Source organism: Cibotium barometz, chromosome 11, assembly GCF_041138505.1.
Source record: "Cibotium barometz isolate CiBa-2024 chromosome 11, ASM4113850v1, whole genome shotgun sequence".
Lineage (NCBI taxonomy): Eukaryota > Viridiplantae > Streptophyta > Polypodiopsida > Cyatheales > Cibotiaceae > Cibotium > Cibotium barometz.
Window position 1 is genome coordinate 52,176,274 of NC_141056.1, and position 24,208 is coordinate 52,200,481.

The window sequence follows — 24,208 nt, forward strand, 5'->3', positions numbered from 1 at the left end:
TAGTATAGATATTCATTCTTTCCTGAGAAGTGAGGTGGTGGTCGAGAGTTTTCACTCTTAGACTCCTCCTTTTCTTTTTGTAGTCTCTCACGTTGTTCATGCTCATCTTGTCTACGGATTTTTTTATGGCTCTTACAGCATTTTCGTTTAGGTCGGCTTCTAGGGATCTCTACCTGAACCTCCCTTCCTCTCAAGAGTAGGCGTGCCTTTCCTAACTCTTCCTCAGGGATTGTCACCTCATTATTAAAATCAGAGTCCCATCCATCTTCCTTATCAGCATCATTAGCAGATTCGAGTGTCAAATCCTCTACTGAGACTTCCTCGACATGCAGAGCTGTTGTGGATGTATCCCTATAGTACAAATCATCTAGAAGGGCACGTGGTTGTACCATTCGTATAGGAATAATATCATATCCATCTGAGTCACAAAATTGAATTGGCTTTGGTAAAGCACATGTTGATAATGTTGCAAGGACATGACTCCATTCTAATGGATCAATTAAATGCTCAGGGAAGGGTTGTGGAATGTATGCCTGGTCTGATACACTTCGATTACCCTTAAGTCTCTCAGTGTTGAAATCCCTACATGAGGCTCCACACATCCATAGATCTTCTCGCCCATCTGACAATGTAACTCTTGAGCTCTCAGATGAAGCAGAATCAAACTCATCTATTGGAGACCTTGTTACATCACAATATGAGTGATTTCTTAGGTTGACCCTTGTGATGACAGAATCATGTCGGAGGTACAAATAATTGTATCCCCAATCTTGAATCATTTGAAATTGTCGCATGAATGGTCTACCCAATATCACTTCATAGTTTGGATGTTGTCCAAAATTTACTACTGCAAAGGTGTGCTCATATTCAATCCCACACGTGGTGACCAATATGTTCTCGAGCAGCCCAAGGGGATGTTCTAAGCTTCCATCTGCTAGCTGCAAGCGCATCCTGGTACTCCTAATAGCTGGTTTGCCCCATTTTTCCCAAATGGACCGTGTTACAATGCCCACTCCTGCGCCACTATCAAGTATTGCAGTTGAAGATACTTTTCGCACTTCTAATGGGAGGGTAGCATTTCCCTGATCGTCCTCACAAAATTTTCCCACTTTGTTGATAGGAACTGGCATTACATGCTTTGTCTCAGGGTGTATAGTACACTCATGGTGACCCTTTTGTAGCAATACCTGCTCTGACAAACATGTGGCAATATCATTCCACAACTCAAGTCGGCTTTTTATCAAATCGAGCAAAGGTAAGGTACAAGCCACTGGTGCTGACAAAATAGCCTGCACCATACTCATATCCTTCTCCTTTGTCAACCTTTTATGCATGGAGGGTATCCTCAAGGTTTGAGAACAGTTCTCATATTCTCCCATATATGATGGTAAGGTTTTCATTGTATGCTTACTTCTAGGAGAAACAATTGTTTGAACTTCCTCCTGGATGCTCAGGTGTCTAAATTTGTTTTCCGAGTCTCTGGTAAAATCCACCTCAGAGAATGGAGGCGAATTAACAGAAGACATGTTCTCATTAATTTTCTCAGTTACTGCGGCCCACATTTCATTTGCCATGTCCTCATTAGCATCAATAACTTCATCATTGCATGGGAAGACAAGGCTAGGTGGTGGCAGAATTTCATCTTTCAATGGAGTGTCAATTGGTGCAGACCTTTCGCTATGAGCTTGTGAAATGAGCTCACTTTTCATTTCTCTACTTGATGACACTTCCGGTATGGTTTCTAATGTTGGCTTAAGAGAAGCTGGGCCCCGAGGAATAGGTGGTGGTGGTCCCTCAAGTATTGACTGAGCTTCCCTAATGAGTTGCTGATGTACAGCTAGATTGATCTTCTCCTCACGAGGGTTTGGGTATTCTTGAAGCTTCTTGGGTAGTTCAGATAAGGCTATAATGCGACTTCTATGAGCATCAATGATGGCATCTAGAGTCTCATTCGCTTTATCCACAAAAACAGAACCCCCAGAGCTATCCTCAGTCGTACTAGCCTCATCTTGTTTAGCACTAGGCCCAGGTTGAGGTTGATGTTCCTCACGCACTTCTTGGGATGTAAAAGTTTTATCCCTCATGTTTTGTTTAGAGGCTTCTTGAGAACTAGTGGATGTACTTTTCGTTTGTTTGCTTCGGTTCTTCTTCCTCCTAGTGGTCTTTTTTCTATTAGACTGTAGGGTCTTGTCCACTAGATTTGTCTTTGCATCCCTAGTTCGAGGTGTCTCATCAGTCTGTATTTCGGCATTTCGTGTCTGTGATCTAGTCATGACTCTAAGTAGCACGACATCCTCATTCTCAGATGAAGGTGGTGATGGAACTGTGCCTACAAGGTTGAGTGAAACCTTTGGTTGAGAGGTGCCTTCCTCATGTGGTTTCAGCAGACAATCCTTTGGGAAGTGTTCTACACAACACCCTAGACAATATCTTTCAATCGGTGGAAACTGTTGTACTGTTGTATTTGACCGAGATGCTTGCCTTGAGCGATGTGGACAATCACGAGCCCAATGGGGTTCTCCGCACTCATAACAGGGGCCCATTGGTTTGGCTTCTACTTTCCTTGGCTGCCATTGACCTGAGGGGCCTAGAGTCCTAGGTTGGTAGCCGCCTAGCAACATTAAAGAGTTTTGTTCCCCTGGTTGAACGTCCAGTGCTGGGCTTGGGTATGCGGGACTTTCAAAAATATTTTCTTTGGATGAATATGATACATATTCCTCCTCCACATAGCCTGGGTTTACCAAGTCTCTACACATATTTGAATTGTCATAGTCGACAACCCTCACAGGAGCAGTCCCTGGAGCAGGAGGTTGAGCACCAAGAACAGGTCGTGCTTGCTCTTGTGCCATCGGTGGCTTACGTTCAAAATTAGTATACAGTTGATACATTTGTGGAGCCACTCCACCCCTCGGCTGCTCACGTTCCTGTCTCATTCTCGCAATGCGAGTACATTCCTGTGTGGTATGAGTAAAGTTCCAAGCACAGGCTTGGCACCATTTTTTTGTGGGTTGGTTTGTGACTAGAGGAGAAAAGGTATTACAGTCCTCTGTTTTATGGTCACCGCCACATGCTCCACAAAGATGAGGACCTGTAGGAAGCACACTCCTCATTTTCTGCTGCTGTTGTTGTGGCTGCATGGGTGGACGATAGGTTTGTCCTAATCTCCTTAGCACTAGGTTGGCTATCTGGTCAGGATTTACTAGCGCGCTAGACCCTGAACTTTGGTCATCACCCCACTGATCTCTAGGTTTCACCTCTGGGCCAGAACCATCTTGGAACTTGAAGTTATCGGTGAAATCCATAGCATCATGGCAACACTCATTGAAACTTGTATGCTTCTTCGCATAGAGATGTGTATGCAGTGTCGAATTTTTGAGGCCTTTTAAGAAGAGAGAAATTAATCGACTTTGGGCGGGCTTCTCATCTTCTGGGCAACGATTAATGTACTGCTTCATTCTATTTACACAGTCTCTAACACTCTCATTCTCGCCTTGTTTGAAAGAGTAGATGTGTGCTACTGTGTCATGTTGAATTCCCATCAAGGAAAAAGCTGCAATGAATCTCTCTTCCAAAACTCGCAAAGAAGATTTGTCTGAAGCCTCTAATGCCTGAAACCAAGCCAGGGCTTTTCCTTCAAGAGTGAGTCCAAAGCCTTCAATTTGAGTATGCTTATCAGCCACTTGCTCAGCTCGAACTGCTTGCCTAAATGCTGCTACATGATCGTATGGATCTCCCGACCCTTCATACTTCTTAACCAATTTCTGAAGAGTTGATGGCCTTACTTGTCTTGAATACTCGTCATAGGGCCTACGGCCTCTCACTCTCAGTGGAAATTGTTCTTCTCTTTGGAAAGATGGTCCACATGTTTCCAAAATTGGTGTGGGTACCCTATTACCAGCCTCACCAAACCCTTCCAAAGATCTTGTCACCCTCGTTTCAGGAGGTGCATTTATAGGAAGCCGAGTTGGCTCTTCTCTCCTCCTATTGTTATAATGAGAAAGATGTTGTTGTGGTGTGACCGGTGGTCGCACATTTGGTGTAGGACAATATCTTGGTGCTAGAGTTGGGCTACTAGCAGTGGTCCACTTAGAAGTTGAAGGTCCCTCTCTAGTGAACTCTCGTAGGGGAGGAGCAACAGTTTCTCCAAGAAAGGCTGTCTCTCCTGGTTTGGCTGTATTTGTTGAGAACACTTCCATAAATAATGGTTGTCCTTTCCACGTGAGTTCCCGAATCTCTTTCCAATCTAAGGTTCGGTATTCATTGGCCCATTTATCAATTATTCTGTTCATGTGTCCTGCACGCTTCTCAACTACCACCACATGAGCTAGAGGAAGATCCAGCTGTGGCAATCTAGTTGTGGCATAATATCCCTCTAACGAGTCCTTATAGACCTCTTGAAGTGGGTCATCCTGTAAGACCTTTGTCACAGGAATTTGTCGTACAAACTCCCATTGGCATTCAGCCCCCTGATCCATTTTACTCTTGCCTTTCCTATCCCTTTCCAAATTTAGATCTACAAGAAGTAAATCATCTATGGATGGCTTTGAGGATTGGGCATTGGATGGTCCAGGCATGTCCGGCTCGATGAGCCAGTCATCTCTAGACTCCCTTGCTCTGGAAAGTTCTGATAAGTCTAAGAACTCGGTTTTAGAGAGCTCCCCTAATTTGTCTACCTTTTCTGGATGGTAGGTGACTTCGTAGCGAACACCATCTCCACCCATATACGTGTTACCCTGGTCATTGACTAGAGGTGCTCTATCAAGTTCTGAGAATATGTCGGCGATCTTAACAAGATACCGTTGTTGTGGGTCCCTAAAGATCTCAGCTCCTTGAGCATTTGTGTAGACATATTGGAGTCTCACATTAAGTGTTAACCCCATGGTGTCAGCTTCAAATGGATTAAAGGATCTTGAGGGTGTCCTATTTGGGGCTATGGGATGACTATTTGATGGCCCTAGATTGTCCATGGACAATGAACTAGTTGTTCTAGAGGAAAGGGTATCGGATTGGGATTCAGACAGGGTTTCAGCAATATCTGCCAAATTGCCAACCGATTGGGTCCCACTTTCTTGCGTAGGTACTCTAGAAGGTGCCCTAGGCCCTATGGCAGAATCTACACGACGTCCCGACCGCAAGTGCATAAGGTCAAAATTTTGTTTTGGTTTTTTTATGTGTTTTAATTTTGTTTTGTTTTTGTTTGTTTTGGTTTTGGTTTTTGTGTTTTGTTTTTTTTGTTAAAAATATATATATATATGTATATATATATATATATTTTTTACCCTACCTAACCACTAAAGGCAACTAAAAAGAATATGTGTAGTGTACTATCTATCCTAGTTTTTATTATTATTTGTTTTTTAAATGTTTTTTTAATGATTTTATGATTTTATGATTTTTACTTTTTTTAACACAAAAATTATGAATCACACTAAAAAAATACTAATTATGCACAAAGTTACAAAAATTTTAAAAATGCAAGTTAAACTAATTATGCAAAAAATTAAAGAATGAAGAATTACAAATTATGCAAAAAAGTAGACTCCTAAAAAACACTCAATTTATAGTTTTTTTTTTTTGATTTTTTTGATTTTTTTTAAAATTTCTTTAGTTTTCTTTTGTTTTTTCTCCTTTTGTTTTGTTTTTTTTTTTGGAAACTAATAAATTTCGTGCCTAATATAAAAAATATGAATTTACTAATTATGCATCATTTACAAAAATTCTTAAAAAAAATAAAAAATAAAAAATGCAAGCTACCTAAATTATGCAAAAATTTAAATGATGAACAATGGATTCAAAAAAATAAAAACTGTTTTTTTTTTTACTTTTTCTTTTTCTCTTTTTTTTTTGTTTTATTTTTTTTTATTTTTATTTTTTTTTTAAATTATAAAAATTTAAAACAATGCAAATTACTCTAATTATGCTAAAAATTACAGAAATGAAAAAATAAAAATTATGCAAATAATATGGACTCCTAAAAAAATAAATAATTAAATTTTTTTTAATTAAATTTTTTTTATTTTATTTTTTTTATTTTTTTTTTATTTTTTTAATATTTAATTGTTCTCTTTTTTTTTAATCTCTTTTTTTTCTTCTTCTTTTTTTTTCTTTTTGAAGAAATTATATTTTTTTTTTGTTTTGTTATTTCTATTATTACTTTTTTTATTTAAAAAAAATACACAAACATGGAATATAAATAAAATAAAATAAAAAAAATCAAAATCCACCAACCTTATCTTCTTCGCTCGCTCGCACGCCGCTCGCCGGCTTCTTCGTCGGATTCTTCGCCTGGCTCTTCAATGCTTCCTTCACAGCCACCGCCTTCTTCTGCTGCTGCAGCCCATCGGCTTCTGCCGCTTCGTCCACGTTCAACACCTTCTCCGCTCTGGGCGAGTGCCCGTCTGAGCGATGCCGCCTTCGCCCTCCCTCAGATTCGCCTGCAGAGCAGCTGCCAGCAGTCGCCTCAGCACCAGGCTCTCACTCCTTTTGCTCCTTCACAGCTCTGCAGCCCACCGCCTGCAGCCAGCCGTCTAAGCTCCAACCCTTCGCCCTTTTGAGCCGGCCTCCTACAGCCTTTTGCTGCCCCGCCTCCAACTGCTCGCTGTTGCGCCCGTTGAAGACGCTGTCCGGCTGCTGCTTGCCACAGCCCGCCCCAGCTACGGCCGCTGTCCGGCTACAGCCCGCCCAAGCTACGGTCTTTGTCCGGCTCAAAGGATACAGTCACAGTCGGCCTCCTACAGCTTTTTTTCTTCGCCGGCTTTCTGCAACGCCTACAGCCAGCCGACTTTTGTGTGTGTTTTTTGTTTTTTGTTTTTTGTTTTTTTTTTGTTTTTTTTAATATAGAAGCTTACACGCAGGTCCTTCCACGCCGGCTAACCCGCCCCTTCCACCTCCACAGCCTTGGCCTTCAGCGTATATATATATATATATATATATATATATATATATATATATATATATATATATATATATTTCTTTGCTGAGCCGCCTCCAACTACCTCTCCACATCTCTTCCACTTCCACGCCTTGGCTTTCAGCGTATATATATCAATATATATATATATATATATATATATATATATATTTCTTTGCTGCGGACGCCTCTCTACCAAGCAACAAATCAAAACAATACAAGCAACAAATCAAAACAATAAAAGAAAGAAAGAAAAAAACCGCTTCCAATGTTCTACCTCCCACTCACCAACCCCATCACCAATGCAACAACAGAGAGTGCTTAAATCCGATTAATGGCGGGATTTCTCTACCGCAAAGAGGTTTTAATTAATTTTGTTTTTTTTTTTTGCTTCTAATCAAAAAAATGAAAGCACACAAGGCGCCCTTGAGATCACACACTCAATGCCCTTGCAAACCCTACTCTAATCTACTCTAATCCACGATTTTGCAATCAATGGAGCACTTAGTAAGAAGTAATGGTTAACACCCTTCACTAACTTAGGTGTGCGTTCCCCGGCAGCGGCGCCATTGTTTGGGACATCATAGCATAGCGGAGGCTACACTCCAACCCACACACTTATCAATCCGTGAATGCAACCCGGTTAGCGCATAGAGGCTATCCCGAATGGGAGAAGAAGAGATAACCACACACTAATGACCTCTAGTCCTACTCAATCCTTCTCAACACTCAAGCAATCAATCTTACATAATCAAAGCATCAAGATTAGGCTACACTTAAGCACACAAATGCAACTTATGCAAGGAACCTAATATGCAAAGAGCTATCACACAAGCCTCAACTACACATTATTTCAAGCACAAGCTTCATCACAAGCACTCTATAACTCACAAATCAAAACATCATTAAGAATCTAGATTAGCAAGAGTGTAGACCAAAACCTCATATCATTGAAAATGTAAAGAATAGAAAGTACATGATTGAAACAAGAATGGAGATGGAGAGCCTTGGGAGAGCACTTGAGAAGGAGCTATGGAGCAAGCTCTCTCTATGAGCCTCTCAACCAAATGACCAAAGAGTGTGCTCCCTCTCTCAAATGGGCCACCTTTTATACAAAAATTCTAGAACTCCCAAAAGTTCCCATGTGGGATTATTGTCAAGCCCCCTCCCACATTCATCTACAACTTTGAACTCTTTTCAAGAGCCCTAAGTGTCTTTTTTGTTGCATCCTTGTATTGATCTTCATTTGCATGCAACAGAGTTCTGTATAGAATCGATGACTTACCCGCAGTGCTCGAAATCGCCTGCTTTCTGAGAAACAGAGGTCCTAATGCGCCCGAAACGCGTTTTCGGCCTGAAAAAATTTGTCCAATAGCTTTACTCCCGCGAAGAAAGCTCCTCAATCAAAGATCGTTTGCCGGTGCCTCCCATAGAGCTCCCGACAAGGGTATAGTCGCCAACACAAATAGAGAAGAGTAGATGAAGCTCTTACCCTCGTACCACTTCCTGTGCTTCTCTTGCTTGCAGCTCAGTCCTTAGCATGAACCAGGCTCTAATACCATGAAAAGATGCAGGGGAGAAGAGAGCTTGAGCCCTTGCAAGCACACATACACTCACAAAACCCTAAAAGAGAACACACAAGGTGAGAGGCCGAAAATCTTCTTCTTCACACAACACTCAACACACCATATACAAAGATAAGAGTACACACATATAAAAAGATGCTCAACCAAATACATACTAGGGTTCTCTATAGTGTGAACCCAACGAAATGAGCTGGCGCTATAACTATGCTAGTCTCTAGAATGGCTGTCACACAGCCTGTCATCCCACTGGTCGCATATCACCCATGATCTCACCAACCATGCCAGTGGTGTAAGTGTGGGGCCTATCCCCCAGGCGGGTCATCAGTGTCCACCACCTCACTAGATGAGCTCGATATCTCAACAGAACGGTCGTGGGCTTGTCTCAGGTACGATCGTTCACTCATGGGGGAATGGTCGTGGGCTTGTCTCAGGTACCGCTATTCACTCATGGAGGAATGGGCATTTGGCTATTAAGGTACAGACATTTACTCACACACTAGCAGACATGTGTCTCAATAGCACCGAAAAGGCATATCTCTGACATCATAAATATTCTCCTGACAAAGTTAGTTGCACAACAATTATGCGCTTTTAATGTCCATTACTCCCATCTATGGATTAGATTTGGGGAGATTTTCAATTTGGAAGTGAATGGACGTGACTAAGGAAGATACGGGTAGTCACTTCTCAAAAATGCAACCCGAGAGTAAGTTACGCTTGGTTTTCTCATGGTTTTCTCGGATTTTTCTCCCTTAGTGACGATTTTTTGAGGTTTTCTTTTGATGCATAGATTAGGCTAGTCCTATGCTACCTAATGATGCAAGGAATGCCTAGTTTAACCTAATATCCTGGGATTAATGGTACAATTAAGCTAACATGCAGTTTTCTATCTACTTAAAGAAAAAACCAAATGGTATTAATGGTACAATTAAGCTAACATGCAGTTTTCTGTCTACTTAAAGAAAAAACCAAAAATCAATGGAGAAATTAGAGCACTTACTTATTGCTTCCACGTTCGATGTAGCCTCTAAAGCTCCTATTGCTTGCACTACTCCATTGCGACTCCACTATTCAAAGAAAAATAAAAAGAACACAAATGAAACAAGAAACTCGTACCAAGCTCATACAACCGATGGATTTGCATTCCATCTAGGCAAGATAAGTATTTAGCTTAGGAAGAGATTGTGAAGGACCCCAAGCTAAGTGTCAACCCCAGCAAAACGATGCCAAAGATGTTCACCTAAAGCAACATTCATCTTACATGGAGAGAGAGAGAGAGAGAGAGAGAGAGAGAGAGAGAAGAGGAGAATGGAGAGAAGATAGAGAGCATCACCTACAAGCACACACTCATAATCAAGCAAGCAAGCATGTATCAAGATACAAGCTCACCACCATAATCACACAATAGAGCAAGAGGGAAGAAGAAGAAGACTCAAATGTGATAATGGGAGTCCTATATCCTTTTCATATTTCCTCAAGTCACGTATATACAAAAGCTCATTTTTCACAATGGCCGACCATCCATTAACAATTGGGGGCCCAAAACTAGTTCTCTAGTTCTATGTACACCTAGGCTTTGTAGCTCATTGTCGGCATTACAGATGCCATAAGCTTGGTCATCCCATATCTTTTCACATGAAGTGCTTAGCGTAGTTTTACATAAAACGAGTTACATGAAGTGCAACCACGCTTTGATAAAAAAAAATAGTAGAAGTGATGTTTATCATTGTGGTTAACACATTGCTACGCTTAGATTTACTAATTGTGGCTTTTATTCCTTCGTGTATGGAGTAGAACATGCCCAATGGCACACCATGAACTATTATGCTCAATTCAAGCTTAAATGGATGTGTTTGTATTTATTTATAGAAATTTTTATTTTTTGCTTATATTTTCTCTTAATCTTCACGTCATAGCACTAATTTTTGCTTTCCAATTCAAATTGGTAGAGCATAGATTAATTTTGTTATGTCTAGAGCTTGCTTTGCCTTCAAGGCAAAGTCTAAATGAACAGATCTTGTTGGGATCGTCAATCTTTCCCATGTGCTCGTAAATTTGATCGAACTTCTCAAGATATTGGATGGGATTTCATCAAATTTGGTCATCATCCTTGAGATGCGGATTGGCTTTACTTGCCCAACTATAAGCCTTTAGATATTATGTTTGTGGCAATTCCTAGTTCAAACACCATTCTAAGCATGTCTTCCACATATTCATGTGGAGGTGGAAATGTAAAGAAGTGGCTAAAAGACTCTTCTCATACATACATGGAGGATTTAAGTGTAATAAAGCATTAAAGAATTGAGCTATCGTCTGTTTAATTAGTGGACGTGGAATCAAGGCAAAAAGAGCGCTGGTGAGCGAGCAGGTAGACGCGTGTCGCTTATTCTCGTTTTAGCGGCGCATGCACAGCACGAGGGGTGGTACAGCCTCAAGGTGGCCATGGCCTCTGGTTGGGAATAGAAGCCAGGGGAAAAGGGAAAAGCTAGGAGGATTAGACAGCAGATGGGCATTCAGATGCGGTCACATAGCCAAGGAACTGTATGATTCCTAAAGAAGAGATGAAAAGGAGTCTCAGAAAAAGGAAAAGAGAGAGGAGAAGGAAAAAAATGAGGAAAAACAGGAAGGTGTAGGAGAAAACGAGGACAAGGGGAAAAAAGATTTCAGAAAGAAGGATCTAGGAAGGATAAAGATGAGGCTAAAGAGAAGGATAAAGATAATCTGTTTGGTCCAAAATGTCTGAGGAGGAGCAAGTTTAGGAAATGGGAGGTTTTCTATGGGGGAGTGCTAAGTGGGTTTAGTGGAGTAATGTCTATAGTAAATGAGAAATTAAAGCCTGCCATCATAGAGCTAACGACAAGATCCTAGTGTTAGAAGTCTGGATAGAGCAAGATCCTAGTTGATGGTAGAGAACTTGGGGATTGGGGGTCTGAACCAAGCCATACATGCTTCAGCCTACAATACTCGAATTCCTCATCCAGACTGGACAGAATTTTCTTTAGCCAAAAAGCACAATGGATCCCTCACACCATTAAGATCAAGGTTTGCCCAAGCTCTGCTTTGTCTAACCACATGCCTTTGAGTTGGAGTTGGATGGAAGCTGCTTGGGGAGAGGAAGAGTTAAAAAAGAGGAGGAAGTTAAGGATAAACAGCTCGCTGCTGTTTGCTATGGAAATACAAGAGTATCCTGGGTGTAAAGCCCATATGTCCATTGAAGATGAGAAACTGACCTGGAAAAAGGAACAAGATAGCTAGATGGATCTCCTTCAACAACAAAAAGAACCCTTCTAAAAACAGTTGTTTAGGTTTGTGAGTGAGTATTACATAGTGGTTCAGGTGAAGGATGAGAGGGGTCAGATTCTGTCCAATCCCAAAGAGATTGCCGAAAAATGGGTATCTTATTTGGGCTCAACTCTCAGTATGAAGGAAGACACTTCTAGGGCGAGACTCCAAGCTGAGAGAGAAATGTTGAAACAGATTCCTAAAGGAGTCCCTCCTGAAGATGCTGTGGGTTGAAAGACCTATAGACCAAGAAAAGAGTACTGGCAGGCTCTAAACTTGCTAGGTAAAGATAAAGTTCTTGGATGGGATGGCCTCACAATTGAGTTTTTTATAGCCTTATGGCCTTTAAAAGAAATAAATCTGGAAAATCTGCAAGAGGGATTTTTTGACTGGAATGTTGGATAATGATTTGAAGGGGTGTATCATTAAACTAGTCCCCAAACAGCATGTGACTCATTCTCCCACTAGAGACCTATAACTTTGTTAACATTAGTGTACAAGATTCTTGCAAAGGTGATTGCAGGGAGGCTGGTACCAATCATTCAAGGTGTGGTATCCAAAAGGCAGTATGGGCTCATTAAAGGGAGATCAATATATGACAACATATAGTCTGCTCTCTAATAGGAAAGGAACTAGTAATAACCTCTAAACAGAAATGTATTCTGATGCAACTAGGCTTAGAGAAGGCCTGTCCCAGGGTAATGGAAAGAATCGAGTTTGGGGAAAGAATGCTTTTTTCTCTTAGTTACAATTACTGTTGAATGGACATCTAGTGGGAGGGCTTGTGAGGTAGGGATGCCCTTTGCCTCCTTTCTGTTTGCAGTAGCTACCCATCCTTTGATCCTTGCACTTGAGAATGCCACCAAAGCAAAGGACTGATCTGTGGATTAAAACTTAAAGGGGGGGACCAGCTGCTGCTGACAGTGCACTACATTGCAGATGATTCGTTACTGTTCTTACAGGCTAACAATGGTAATGTTAGGAAAGCTCTGAGCATGGTACAACGTTTTGCTGAAGCACCTGGGTCCAAGTGTAATATCCGTAAGTGTAGGATTATCAGCCTCACACAAAGGATGAATGAAGATTTTGATATCCATAGGTGGGGGTGCCAAGTAATAAACAAAGGCAACATAATTAGACACTTGGGGGGGGGGGCGGGGGGGGGGGGTGGGGGGGGGGGGGGGGGGGGGGGGGGGGTGTTTGGGGGTGGGGTGTCTTGGAATTGGGGTGTCCCAGCAAAGGGATAATTGCCTGGGCCATACAGAAAGTCATGGGGAGGATTTAAAAATGGTAAGGGTTGTTAGTCTCATTCGAGGATAGATTGGCTATTGTAAACAGTGTTCTCACTGCTTATATTATGTTCTTATATGCCCTTTGATTAACTTCAGAGAAAGTCATGGGGAAGATTTAAAAATGGTGAGGGTTGTTAGTCTCATTCCAAGTTAGATTGGCTATTGTAAACACTGTTCTCAATGCTTATATTATGTTCTTATGCCCTTTGATTAACTTCAAGAAATGTCATTAACATAATAATTGCTCCCATCAAGAACTTGTGGAGAAAACATAAATGAAGGACCAAAATTTTCAGCCTGGATAGCTTGGAAAGAAGTGTGTACACCAAAAGATTGGGGTGGCCTAGGTGTTTTATTCTTGCGTATTCATGCTAGGGCAAGGGTGAGCACAATGCTACCTAAATTCTTGAGTCAAGAAGAGAGCTGGTCCAAGGTGTTGAGTCAAATTGTGGGGAGGAAGCAGACATTAGGTGCAAAGGGGTGTGGTCAAGGTTGAGCTGGGTAGACAAAAGTATTCTCACATGCCTCCTTAAAACTACTAAATGCTCCATTTTGCAACTTTTTTTCTGGAGTATAGTAGGGAATAATGGGTCCAATCAGATGGGGAGGGTGTAAGCGGCGACTCCTTTCAACTTGGACTATGGTGGACACACATACTTACCACACCATCGGCTAGATTGGAACTCTCTACTACTAGAAGGATAAACAACAAGGGCATAAGACACATTTGGGGATTTATGGGATGAACCTATTATGGGCTCGATGGATGAGAGACAAGTAGCTTGTATGGCATACAAGTATCCTATATATACAATATAAACAGGTAGTCTATATGTACAATATAAACAACAGAGACTTGTAGCATGTATGTCATACAGGTAGCGTATATGTACAATATAAACAACAAAGACTTGTGGATTATCAAACAAGTCCTAGAATTCTAGAACAAATTTTGGTCCCTACTGCCAGTAATAAGGAAGAGTTGTTGGCAGGTTGGAAGTGGTTCAATGGAACCACACTATCTTTGCTAAACATGTGTACTTGGAAAACATTGCCACAAGGGTTATGTGGAATATTATAATATAATTTAAAAGGTGAAATGGGGGATTCATAGTTGGAAAAGAAAATGGGAGATGGTCGTGTCATAAAGTTCCTATGAGAATTAAAATGATCTTGTGGGAAGTGGATTATGTGGTCTATCCATTAGGGAGTAAACTTGTTGGGAGAAATGTTACCTCCAGGTCATGCCTTAGATGTGGGACTCTGCAGAAGACGATGGTAGACATGCTGTTTGGAGTTGCCAGCTATTAGGGATTTTGGAATAACATGAATAAAAAGGTATATCAGGCATTGGGGGTAAGACTCACATGCTCTACTTGGCTCATTGGTAAGGAGATGGATTAAAAGGAGTACATGGGTTATTCACAATTGATTAGATATGTGGGACTGTGGGAGGAGTGGTGTCAATGGCTGCCACAAGCCCCTGGTTTCCAAAACTTACCAGCCACACAGTCGCTTGTCAGTCATCACTAACATGCAGCTACGCAACAGAGCAAATCAAGAAATACAGCTAAATATTTTGAACACGTAAAAATCACTCTCTCTCTCTATTGCAATCTGTGTTTTATTTGTTTTTCGTGCATGATAATCCGAGGCTAAAAATGCTCACTAGCCTCTATCGCATTTGGTCTTTCCCCCAGAGTTTTCTTTTGTGGTCAAAAGTCTTGCAGACATTGAGCTCGGTTTGCCAAACCTTTCCACGTGTTCTCTCTCTCTTCTTGGGCATGAGAGCTCAAACAAACGATGGCTTTGTTTTCCTTACTTTGGATTTTCTTACTCCTTTTTTACATGTTATTGATTAGATTTTTCCCCTCTCTCTCTCTCCCCATGCGTGTAATATCAGTTACTACAACATCTACAAGGCCAGGTTTTGGAGTGCAAACATGTAACTTCAATTGTAGTCTTGCACCAGAGAACATAAAAGGCTTTTAAAATTTTAAATATTTACAAAGGCAGTATCAGAAGCTCTAAGAAAGCATATAGAGCAAACATGCAACTTCTTGCAAGCTTGCAAATAATTGGACATAGATGAAGGGATTACTTATGCTAAGCGCCTCCACTTCTTGGAAGCATTCCAGACAATTGTCCTCCAGTACTGTAAAAAGTCCTTGCTCTTGAAAACCTTTACCCGGATGCACAAGCAAGGGGAGCAACTTGGTTACAATCTCAAAACTGAAAAGAGCAGCCGTACTCATCCATCCTATGCACTGAACTTAGGAGGGACAATTATGTCTAGCTTTCAAGTCAACGACCACCACACTGATGTTATCTTTACTACCTCTGCCATAGGCAAGCTTCACTAGCAAGGCAGCCACAGAAGCAGATGCTGGATCCTCACCAAGTGCAAAAGTTCCAGGCTCGCACTTTTTTCTAGCAGAGGTTAAGCACTTCCGAGCAATCTCACAGGCAGTATCATTACTGATCACATCCCATAGACCATCACTTGCTAGAATCAAGCACTCATCCTCTTCTGTCCGCTGCATACAGGTCACCTCAGGCTCAGAAACAACATAGCGTTTCAAGTAACGATCCCCTGCATCCATGACAATCCAGGCCCTTGTTAGCTTTAAGGTCAATTATATATGTAGTGAACGACATTCATGACCTAGGAACGCACCTATTGCTCTCGACAAAGCCAGAAGACCCCCCACTCTATAGCCATCCCAGTATATAACTCGGCCACCTGCAGCCTCGATGCGGATAGACTCATCCTCTCTCTCTGGCTATCATTAGAAACAACAAATTGAGTGAAGGAACAAACCATACCTCTCCCACTTCTGAAAAATGAAAAATAATCTTAAAAATACTATAAGCTGGAAGTTTTAAGGATAACACAACACACACACCTTGTGATCCCTAGAAAGGGGAATGGCCTTCCCACCTCGCGACAGAACAGCTCTAGAATCTCCACAGTTAGCTACCACAATCTGACACAAGCTCACCACGGCCACTACAGCTGTCGTTCCCACGTGTTCAGGGGCTATACTATCCCCACAGCAAGTGGCTGAGCTGTCTACATCATCACACTGTCCATTGGGACAAACCCCTCCAACCTCTCTGTCCATTTTTGAAAAACACGAAGTCATTGCTTTTTCCCACTTAGAGGAAGATAACCCATCAGAAGGTTTACCATTGACGTCCTTGGAAAGCGACAAGTTAGTAAGCTCTTCTGCAAGGGCATGATGTAGCCTCTCCACACAATAGTTGGATGCCTGCAATACCATGGAAATCAAGTATGGCTAAGCACCAAAATAAGGAGACGCACATACTGCTTTACTCCAAAGTAACTCACCTGAGAACCTCCATGGCCATCATACACAGCAAAGAAGTGTAGTTCACAAGTCGGCCTGTTCTCCACCTTCCCATCACACGAACAGCCTTCTGCCACATCACATGCAAGCTGGGCAAAAGATGGCACAATAGAAGCTGTGTCCTCCATTTCTCGCCTCCGCCCACAAACCAGCAACTTCCCACTGGGAGGACACTGGCCATCGCCATGGCTGGCAGAGGCCTTGCTCTGAGATGGAGATGAGACAAGTCCTTCAAGCACAGGGACAGGAGAAACCTTACTGACTGGTTCCACCATTTGTGTGTTCAATTTGCGTGAAACAGGTCCTGCCAGGCGTGTGGCGTGATCTCTAGCAGTCTCGGTCACTACTTGGCTGGGCTCCAAACTTTGTTCTGCTGCAGAGGATGAATTCTGCACTTCAGCTTGAGAAATTTTCTTCTCCAACTGTTCTGTGACTTCAACCACACTTGTGAGGCCTCCTTGGGGGGAGGAGCCAACGACTTCAGCAGCTGCCAATGAAGAAAAACCTGCTCTATGATCTTTCATAAAGCTCGGTAATGAGTAACCTGGCTGCTCATTGCTGCCAACAGTGACAAAGCGACCTTCGACACCAGCACCAGGACTGCCGCGGCCGGTTTTGCTCATATGGAAATAACACTTGCTAGTCTGCCAACCTTCAGGTGGAAAGGACTTGGATCTGACAAGCCCACTATCTCTGCGAAAGGCACGGCCAGAGCAGCAGATGTGATCAAGCCCAACAACCTCTTTGCCCTTAGTTTGAGTAAGGATCTGTGCAGCAAGAAGCAGGTCATTGCCTACGTCTACCTTTAAGTTGGGGATGGGGGTCCTGTCCTCTTCCAGATGCTCACAGAAATCACTGAAGGCGTTGCTAATCAGAGGCGGGCGGGCACGCTTGAGAAGGCTACCCTGGTGGGAAGGAGGGCCATTATGCATGAGTGGAGAGGAGCAAGACATCGTCTTAAACCGTCTAATCTCCATGCGTTTGCGCCTGGCAATGGCTGCTGGATCAGATGGGACAGAGGTCTTCTCCTTAGAGAGACACGGGTCTGTTTCATCCATTGCCCTAAAACGTAGCCTTGGTGGGATATGAGGGAAAATCTCTCTCTCTCTCTCTCTCTCTCTCTCTCTCTCTCTCTCTCTCTCTCTCTCTCTCTCCTTTTCAGGTGGGCCAGCTAAGACAGGCTGTTTCCCACCAATGTCCTCTTGAACCGAAAGAGACCCTAAGGCTGCAATCAAGCTTTAGGGTTAGGGTTAGGGTTAGGGTTAAGGCTAGGAATATCGCAGACCGATCTGAAGGAGACGGAATAAGGAAGAAAGGACTCGAAAAGACGCCCTCTTAAAATGCTCCATAAAACTGCTGCTGTAGGCATGCCTTTGCACATATACAGACATTCAAAATCAAGATGAAGAGGTAATAGCTGCACCTGGGAAAAATATCTGCTACGGAACCATCCCGCTTTGCAACACAATTCAACCTTTTAGAGCTTTCAATTGTGCCAGCTATGGAGTGTTCATGTCCATCTGACAGAAAGACGGAGACTCGGGGATCCCCGATCTTGCCGCCACGCGGACCTTAGATAGAAAAATGTCTCTCTTGCAGCAACAAGGAAGACGAAACCTACCTCCTGCTGTCATCTATGGCACCTGCACGGCAAAAGAAACCCTAGACCCACCACCCTGCGGCCGTCTGTAACTGTCCTTGTGAGTGGTATAGCTAGGGTCTGCACCATGAGCCGAGACTTCGGAGGTGAAATCGAGTGGGTTCCGAGAGAAGGAGAAGGGTATCAGTTCTCAGGCCGAGCTGGAGGAGGAGGAAAGGAAAAGGTCTGTGGGGGAGGATGTGTTGTTACGGACAGGTGCCAGACGGCCAAAAAATGGCAATGGCGATGGAGATGGCGATGAGAGACAGAGAGAGAGAGAGTGAAAAACAGAGGAAAAAGGACTGATCAAGCAAAAATCCTTTGAGGTGTGGTGGGGCTGCGGCATCAGATTTGATTTTGTTTCATGGACCCAAAAACCAATTGTTATATAAAATTGACCACCCGAATCAAAAAGTCTTCCCCCACTCAAATCCCACCACGTAGCTCTGTACGTGTCTTTTATCTAGAAAGCGCCCTCCCACACTCAATTATTACCCTCTAGGAACTAAGGGTTTGCTCACATGCAATGTGTCCAACCGCCGTATGTATCTCACGCCATCTGTGTCCGCATTAGTGCAGCTTCATATGCGTGGATTGTGTGCATGTGTGTGTATGCGAGAGTGTATGCTTCCGTGCAAACGTTTACATGTGTATGTGGAGCATTAGCATGTGTGCGTTGGGAGAGAGTGTGTGCATGTGTGCGCATGCATACCACCCAATAGAGAGAGTGTGTATGTGTGCGTGTGAGGAAACTTGTAAATGTGCATGTGGAGAAAAAGAGAGAGAGACTTTGTGTGTGTTTATGCATGCATGCATGCATGTGTGCGTAGAGAGAGAGAGAGAGTGTGTGTGTGTGTGTGTGCACTTGTGCGCATGCGCATGTGCACGTGCACATGTTTGAGTATTTTAGGTTATGCCACCCTCTTATCACCATCTAAGATTTGTCGATGGCTATTGTTGTGTTTGAACTTGTTTGAGGACCCATCTATTCAAACCAAACTAAAATTATCTACTTCTACCCTTTGAACAATACTCCTATTTGGTAATTTCTTAAAACAGAACTAAAATTGGTATGCACAAAAAGAAAAAATATATGTAGAGGAGGAGGGAGAGGAGAGGGGGCAGCAACAAGATTGTGTAGAGGAGGAGAGAGGAGAGGGGATAGCAACCTGAGCACCATCTATATTTCTCCTAGTAATGAATCAAGCTCATTAAAATTTGCCGTCTAGAATTTAGGATGAAGATATGCGACACTAGATTGTAGCAATATTTTTTAACGTAAACTTGCCAAAACTAGGATATAAGACTAAGACACAGCTGTATCCTCATAACTAGAAACCCAAGCATCCCTTAAAATAGCTTGTCCCCAAAGCCATTCTGTAGTTCCTCATTGTTACATGCTTAAATTGAGATGGATGGGCTTAGTTTTACACACCTTGCAAAGCTTCGAAGGAATATGGACTGATAAGGCAACAGAGGTACTTATGCACCATATGACATGCACGCCTAACTAAATTCTATTTTTACCTCTCCCCCGCGCGCGCGCGCAAACTTCTCCATGTTGCTATAGTCATTTTATGAAAAGTTTCTTCCATGGCTACTCTAGATGGACGAGCTAAATTTTTCTACTTAATTATGCACTTGTTTCAAATTTTAATATTTAATTTGTTGTCTTGTAGCACATGTATGGGGTTTTATCAATTTAAATTAATTCAATGAACCTACAATCATAGCATTTGTATGAACTTGCTGTAGAGATTGGCCACAAGAATCAAAAGTTATGAGGGACTAATAGTGCTTGTAAGGTAAAGATAAAAAGATAGAACCATCATATGAGCTCCCACAAGGAAAGCCAGGTTTCAAAATAAGGTTAATATGTAACACCAACATTGTAAAGTTCCACAAAGTGACTATACTTTTGTAAAAAACAAAACATTACATATTTTGTGCCTTTGGACCGTTTCCACATATATGTGCTACCACCAAAGGTGATTGCAATTGTAATTATTAGTCTCTATTGTTCAGGAGACCAATAAATGCAAACTCATACTCATGGCATAACCATGGTTTTTAATGTGGCCAATAGCTTTTGCAATAACTTCATGTTGCATTGGGTACCTTCATGTGAAACACGCCTATGCATATAGAGCTAAATTATTACACCAAAGGTGTCTTCAGTTAAACCTAGGAAGATAATGCAACATTACTATTAATGAATGGCATTCCTCAGTGCCTAAACTTTCACAATCTTTAGTGCAACTCATATTAAGAAAGCATGCATGTTATTTGTCACAAGGTGGATGATCTTGGCACAAATATTTCCTATGGATTTTGCTTCACAAAAGCCATAGGAAACATGATCTTGGCCAAATGTTTCCTTTGGCTTTTCCTAGGATGATCTTGGCACAAATGTTTCCTATGGCTTTTGCTTCACAAAGCCTATACTAGTCAGTTCTTCACCTTCACCTAAGATTTGATAAAAGTTAAATGCATGGAATTTTTACTACTAATTCGTGCTAGGAAAGCTTTAAAAACTTCTCTTCATCCATGTTATTATATGTTATTTTTCCTTTTCTTGATTGTTACAGAGTTATTGGCTACCTTTTATGGCTTTTCGTGCACAAGTTCACTTTACTAGCACAAATTTTGAAATGTATCACGATCTTTCACATTGCAGATTAATTTTGATTTATTATTATACTTATAGAACTTTATTAACTCAAATTAAATGAATTAGACAGCTTGGTACCGTACAAACAATACTTTGGGTTTTTGTATCCCCTCAACAATCTATTTCTATGAATTCAAACATCAAAATCATTATGTTAAGGCATGCATTCTTCTATGCAAGTGTCCATGAACATAAATTTCCTTTAATTTTAAACTTTTGAGACTTTTTGAAGGTAGGCATTTGGAAAACAATTCTAATGACAACACTTTATTTGCACCTATTGGACTTATAAAGCTTACTTGAAAATGATTTTTTTGGTCCTCAAAAGTTATTAACTACAACAAGACTTAGTCAAACATATCTATACATTAAATTAGTTAATTATACAAGGGTTTTATAGATCTGATCTTCATGATACCTTTTATATCGAACTAGAGTGATGTCTTTTTTTTGTTAAAATTATTATAACTAGTAAGCCAAAGAAAAAGGAACTTTATATTCCTTCACAATCCATTCGATTGCAAAGTACTTAAAAAGCTTATAAGTGAATCTTTAAAGTTTCATTTTATCTCTTCTTAACACCAAGTAATTGAAAAGATACAGGGGAGAAGAGAGCTTGAGCTCTTGCAAGCACACACACACTCACACAAACCCTAGAAGAGAGCACACAAGGTGAGAGGTTGAAAATTCTTCTTCTTCTTTACCCAACAAAAGAGGTCTACAAAGAAGATAAAGTGACTAACACACATAATAGAATATATACAGGCGGTCCATAATGTGAACACACTAAGAGAAGTGGGTAGATGTGGACTAGTCGATGTAGTCCAGGTGTAGAATCTCTGGCGAAGATATGTCGGTGCCAGCTACCAAACCCGCCAATGATATAAATGTCGAACGGTCATGCAGGAGCCTCGTGAGTGTCAGCTCATGTTGAGCTTGACATCTCAATAGTCCCCCTCAAACTCAACTCGAGCTCATGAACTCCAAGCATATCTCGAAATCTGCGGAGCTTCTTAGCTCCCAAGACCTTCATGAAGATATCAGCAACCTGATCCTGTGTGCTGATGTAGGCCAAGTCGATGTTGCCTACCAAGACTCTCTCCTTGATGAAGTGGTAATGCACCTCAATGTGTTTCGTCTGTGCATGAAAAATTGGGTTCCTAGCCAACTGTATACTACTAAGATTGTCACAATATATGACAACCTTTCTCTCCACATGCAACCCCAAATCAGCAAAGTAGCTTGCGTAACCAAGCTACCTCACATGCTGCCACCGCAGCTCCTCTGTACTCTGCCTCCGTACTCGACAAGGTAATGTGGGCTACTTCTTGCTTCTCCATGTCACAGCAACACTCCCTAATGAAAACATAAATCCACCGGTAGATCTCCTGTCTGAGATACTACCTGCCCAATCTGCATCTGTGTACCCATATAGCTCCAATGGTATACCTGCTGCATAAAACAATGCATAATCAACAATGGTCCTCAAGTATTGAAGTGTGCGTCGCACACTATCAAGATGTGGTTTGCGCGGAACTTGCATAGTGTGGCTCTCTAAGCCAACAATGTAGCTCAAATCTGGCCTGCTAATCGTGACATAGATCAGACTCCCCACAATCTTCCTGTACATAGTGGGATCCTCCAACAACACATAACCTGCATCCACACTAAAGCTTGCCATTTTGATCTAATGGCATCGAGATTGGCTTACACAATTACACAATCAGCCATCCCATACTTGGACAACGTGTCCAATGCATATTGTCTCTGTGACAACAACCAAATACCCTCAAGTGTGCGAATGATCTCAATTCCCAAAAAATAGTGCAGGTCTCCCAAATCCTTCATCTCACACGCTCAATCTCATCCAAGTTGTCACCCCCCAACAATAAGATCATCTACATATATGGTGATAATCACAATACCCTTATCACTCTTGCGCACATACAAAGAGTGATCTGCATTTGCCATATGAAAACCAATAGTGACAAGATACTCAGCAATCTTGTCATGCCATGCTCGTGGAGCTTGCTTCAGCCCCCACATACAAGGCCTTACGAAGCTTACACACATACTCTCGGTGACCTGTATCCTCAAAACCTGGTGGGTGATCCATATACACCTCTTCTGGCAAGTCACCATGCAAGAACGCATTTTTTACATCCATCTAATGTAAAAACTAGCCTTTAGCTGTAGCCATCGTAATCACAACTCTCACAGTTGCCATCTTTGCAAATAGGGCAAATGTCTCCTCATAATCAATCCCATGTGTCTACGCACATCCTTTGGCTACCAATCTAGCCTTGTACCTACTTGTGCTACCATCACTATTATGTTTCACCTTATACACCCACTTTCTTGCCTTCAGGAAATGGCACCAAATCCCAAGTCTCATTTCCATACAATGCATCCATCTCCTCATCCATAGCTTTCTCCCAACACACATTTCCAATAGCCTCATCAAAACATGTAGGTTCTACAACCTACCACAACTTTTGTCATCTATGCATAGTGATGTGCCACATAACCATCATAAGTCAACCTCTGCACATGATTTTTGACTCTTCCAGATCTTCATAACTTTGCATTCATGGCTTCCATAGCCTTCTTCACACCAGGTGTACTCATTGCGGGAATCCCAAGCTCCATCAACAAGAGAATGCCCAATTCTCTTGTGCCAAATGTCTGTATTTGCAACAATTCCTGAACCATTTGACGTTGCAGCACTCACTTCAGGCATATTTACATTCAATGTAAACATTCTGTCTACTCTGTTGCCTTTTACAACCAACTTGCACTTATCTTTGAAGTCTTCTACATAACATCCATTAGGGTTAAACCGAACCTGTAAACCCTGCTCAAAATATTAGCTCCAAAAATCCTAAAAGAAATAAGAAGATAAGAATAGTTCTATTAAGAGATAAGTATCTCCAAAAATAGAAATTCGAATTTAAGTGATAGGAGGTCGTATTTAGAGTACTTTTATATATTTAGAGTCCATGCATACTAAAAATGTGGAAAAACAACACGTTTCTAAAGATGGCGCGTTTGTGGCTATATAGAGACGTTTTTGCCTATTCTACCCGCGAAGGCTTGTAGACTAGATGCCTTCCGGTTCTTTTGACTGGTTATATAACCATATTCTGAGTTTTTATTAGAGAGTTATGGCCGAAACAATTTGCTGATTCTGTCAGGGTCTCTACAAAGGGAAAACTGTAAGAAGGCAGCAAGTAGCCTCAAGGTAATCCTAGAGCTTGAGATGTATATATCCTTTTATTCTTATCTAATATCTTAGAAAAGAAGCTTAGATTGCTATGGTCTCTCGGAGGAACTCGGAGGAAGAGACCAAAACTCTATAGCTTTTCTTTTAGAGAAAGAATAGTATGCCGAAGCCCTGTAAGAGAAGGTTATTTTGCCATAGACCTTAGAAAGAGAGAAGAGTCACAGTACGAGTAAG

At 41.7% G+C, this 24,208-nt stretch overlaps 1 protein-coding gene across 2 annotated transcripts; it reads right to left on the reverse strand.

Annotated features, from left to right (window-relative positions):
• Nucleotides 1–15,044: 15,044 nt before the first annotated feature.
• On the reverse strand, nt 15,045–18,410 carry LOC147634315 (putative protein phosphatase 2C 6). 2 transcript variants are annotated; one of them, XM_086805456.1, is made up of 4 exons: nt 16,423–18,410; nt 15,977–16,342; nt 15,748–15,849; nt 15,045–15,663 (listed from the first exon to the last, which is right to left on the reverse strand). In XM_086805456.1, the coding sequence occupies exons 1-3, from the start codon at nt 17,497–17,499 to the stop codon at nt 15,748–15,750; spliced, it is 1,545 nt and encodes a 514-aa protein (XP_086661582.1). In that variant the 5' UTR covers nt 17,500–18,410; the 3' UTR covers nt 15,045–15,663. The 2 variants fall into 2 exon arrangements, with proteins under 2 accessions (XP_086661582.1, XP_086661580.1); XM_086805454.1 differs by having other exon boundaries at nt 15,748–15,853.
• Between the last annotated feature and the right edge of the window lie 5,798 nt (nt 18,411–24,208).

Coding starts and splice junctions, on each gene's coding strand:
- LOC147634315 (XM_086805454.1), bottom strand. CDS start 17,499: ATGGATGAAACAGACCCGTGTCTCTCTAAGGAGAAGACCTCTGTCCCA. Junction 15,854..15,976: donor CCCTTTCTAGGGATCACAAG/GTGTGTGTGTTG, acceptor TTCTAATGATAG/CCAGAGAGAGAGGATGAGTC. Junction 15,664..15,747: donor GGCTTTGTCGAGAGCAATAG/GTGCGTTCCTAG, acceptor TCATGGATGCAG/GGGATCGTTACTTGAAACGC.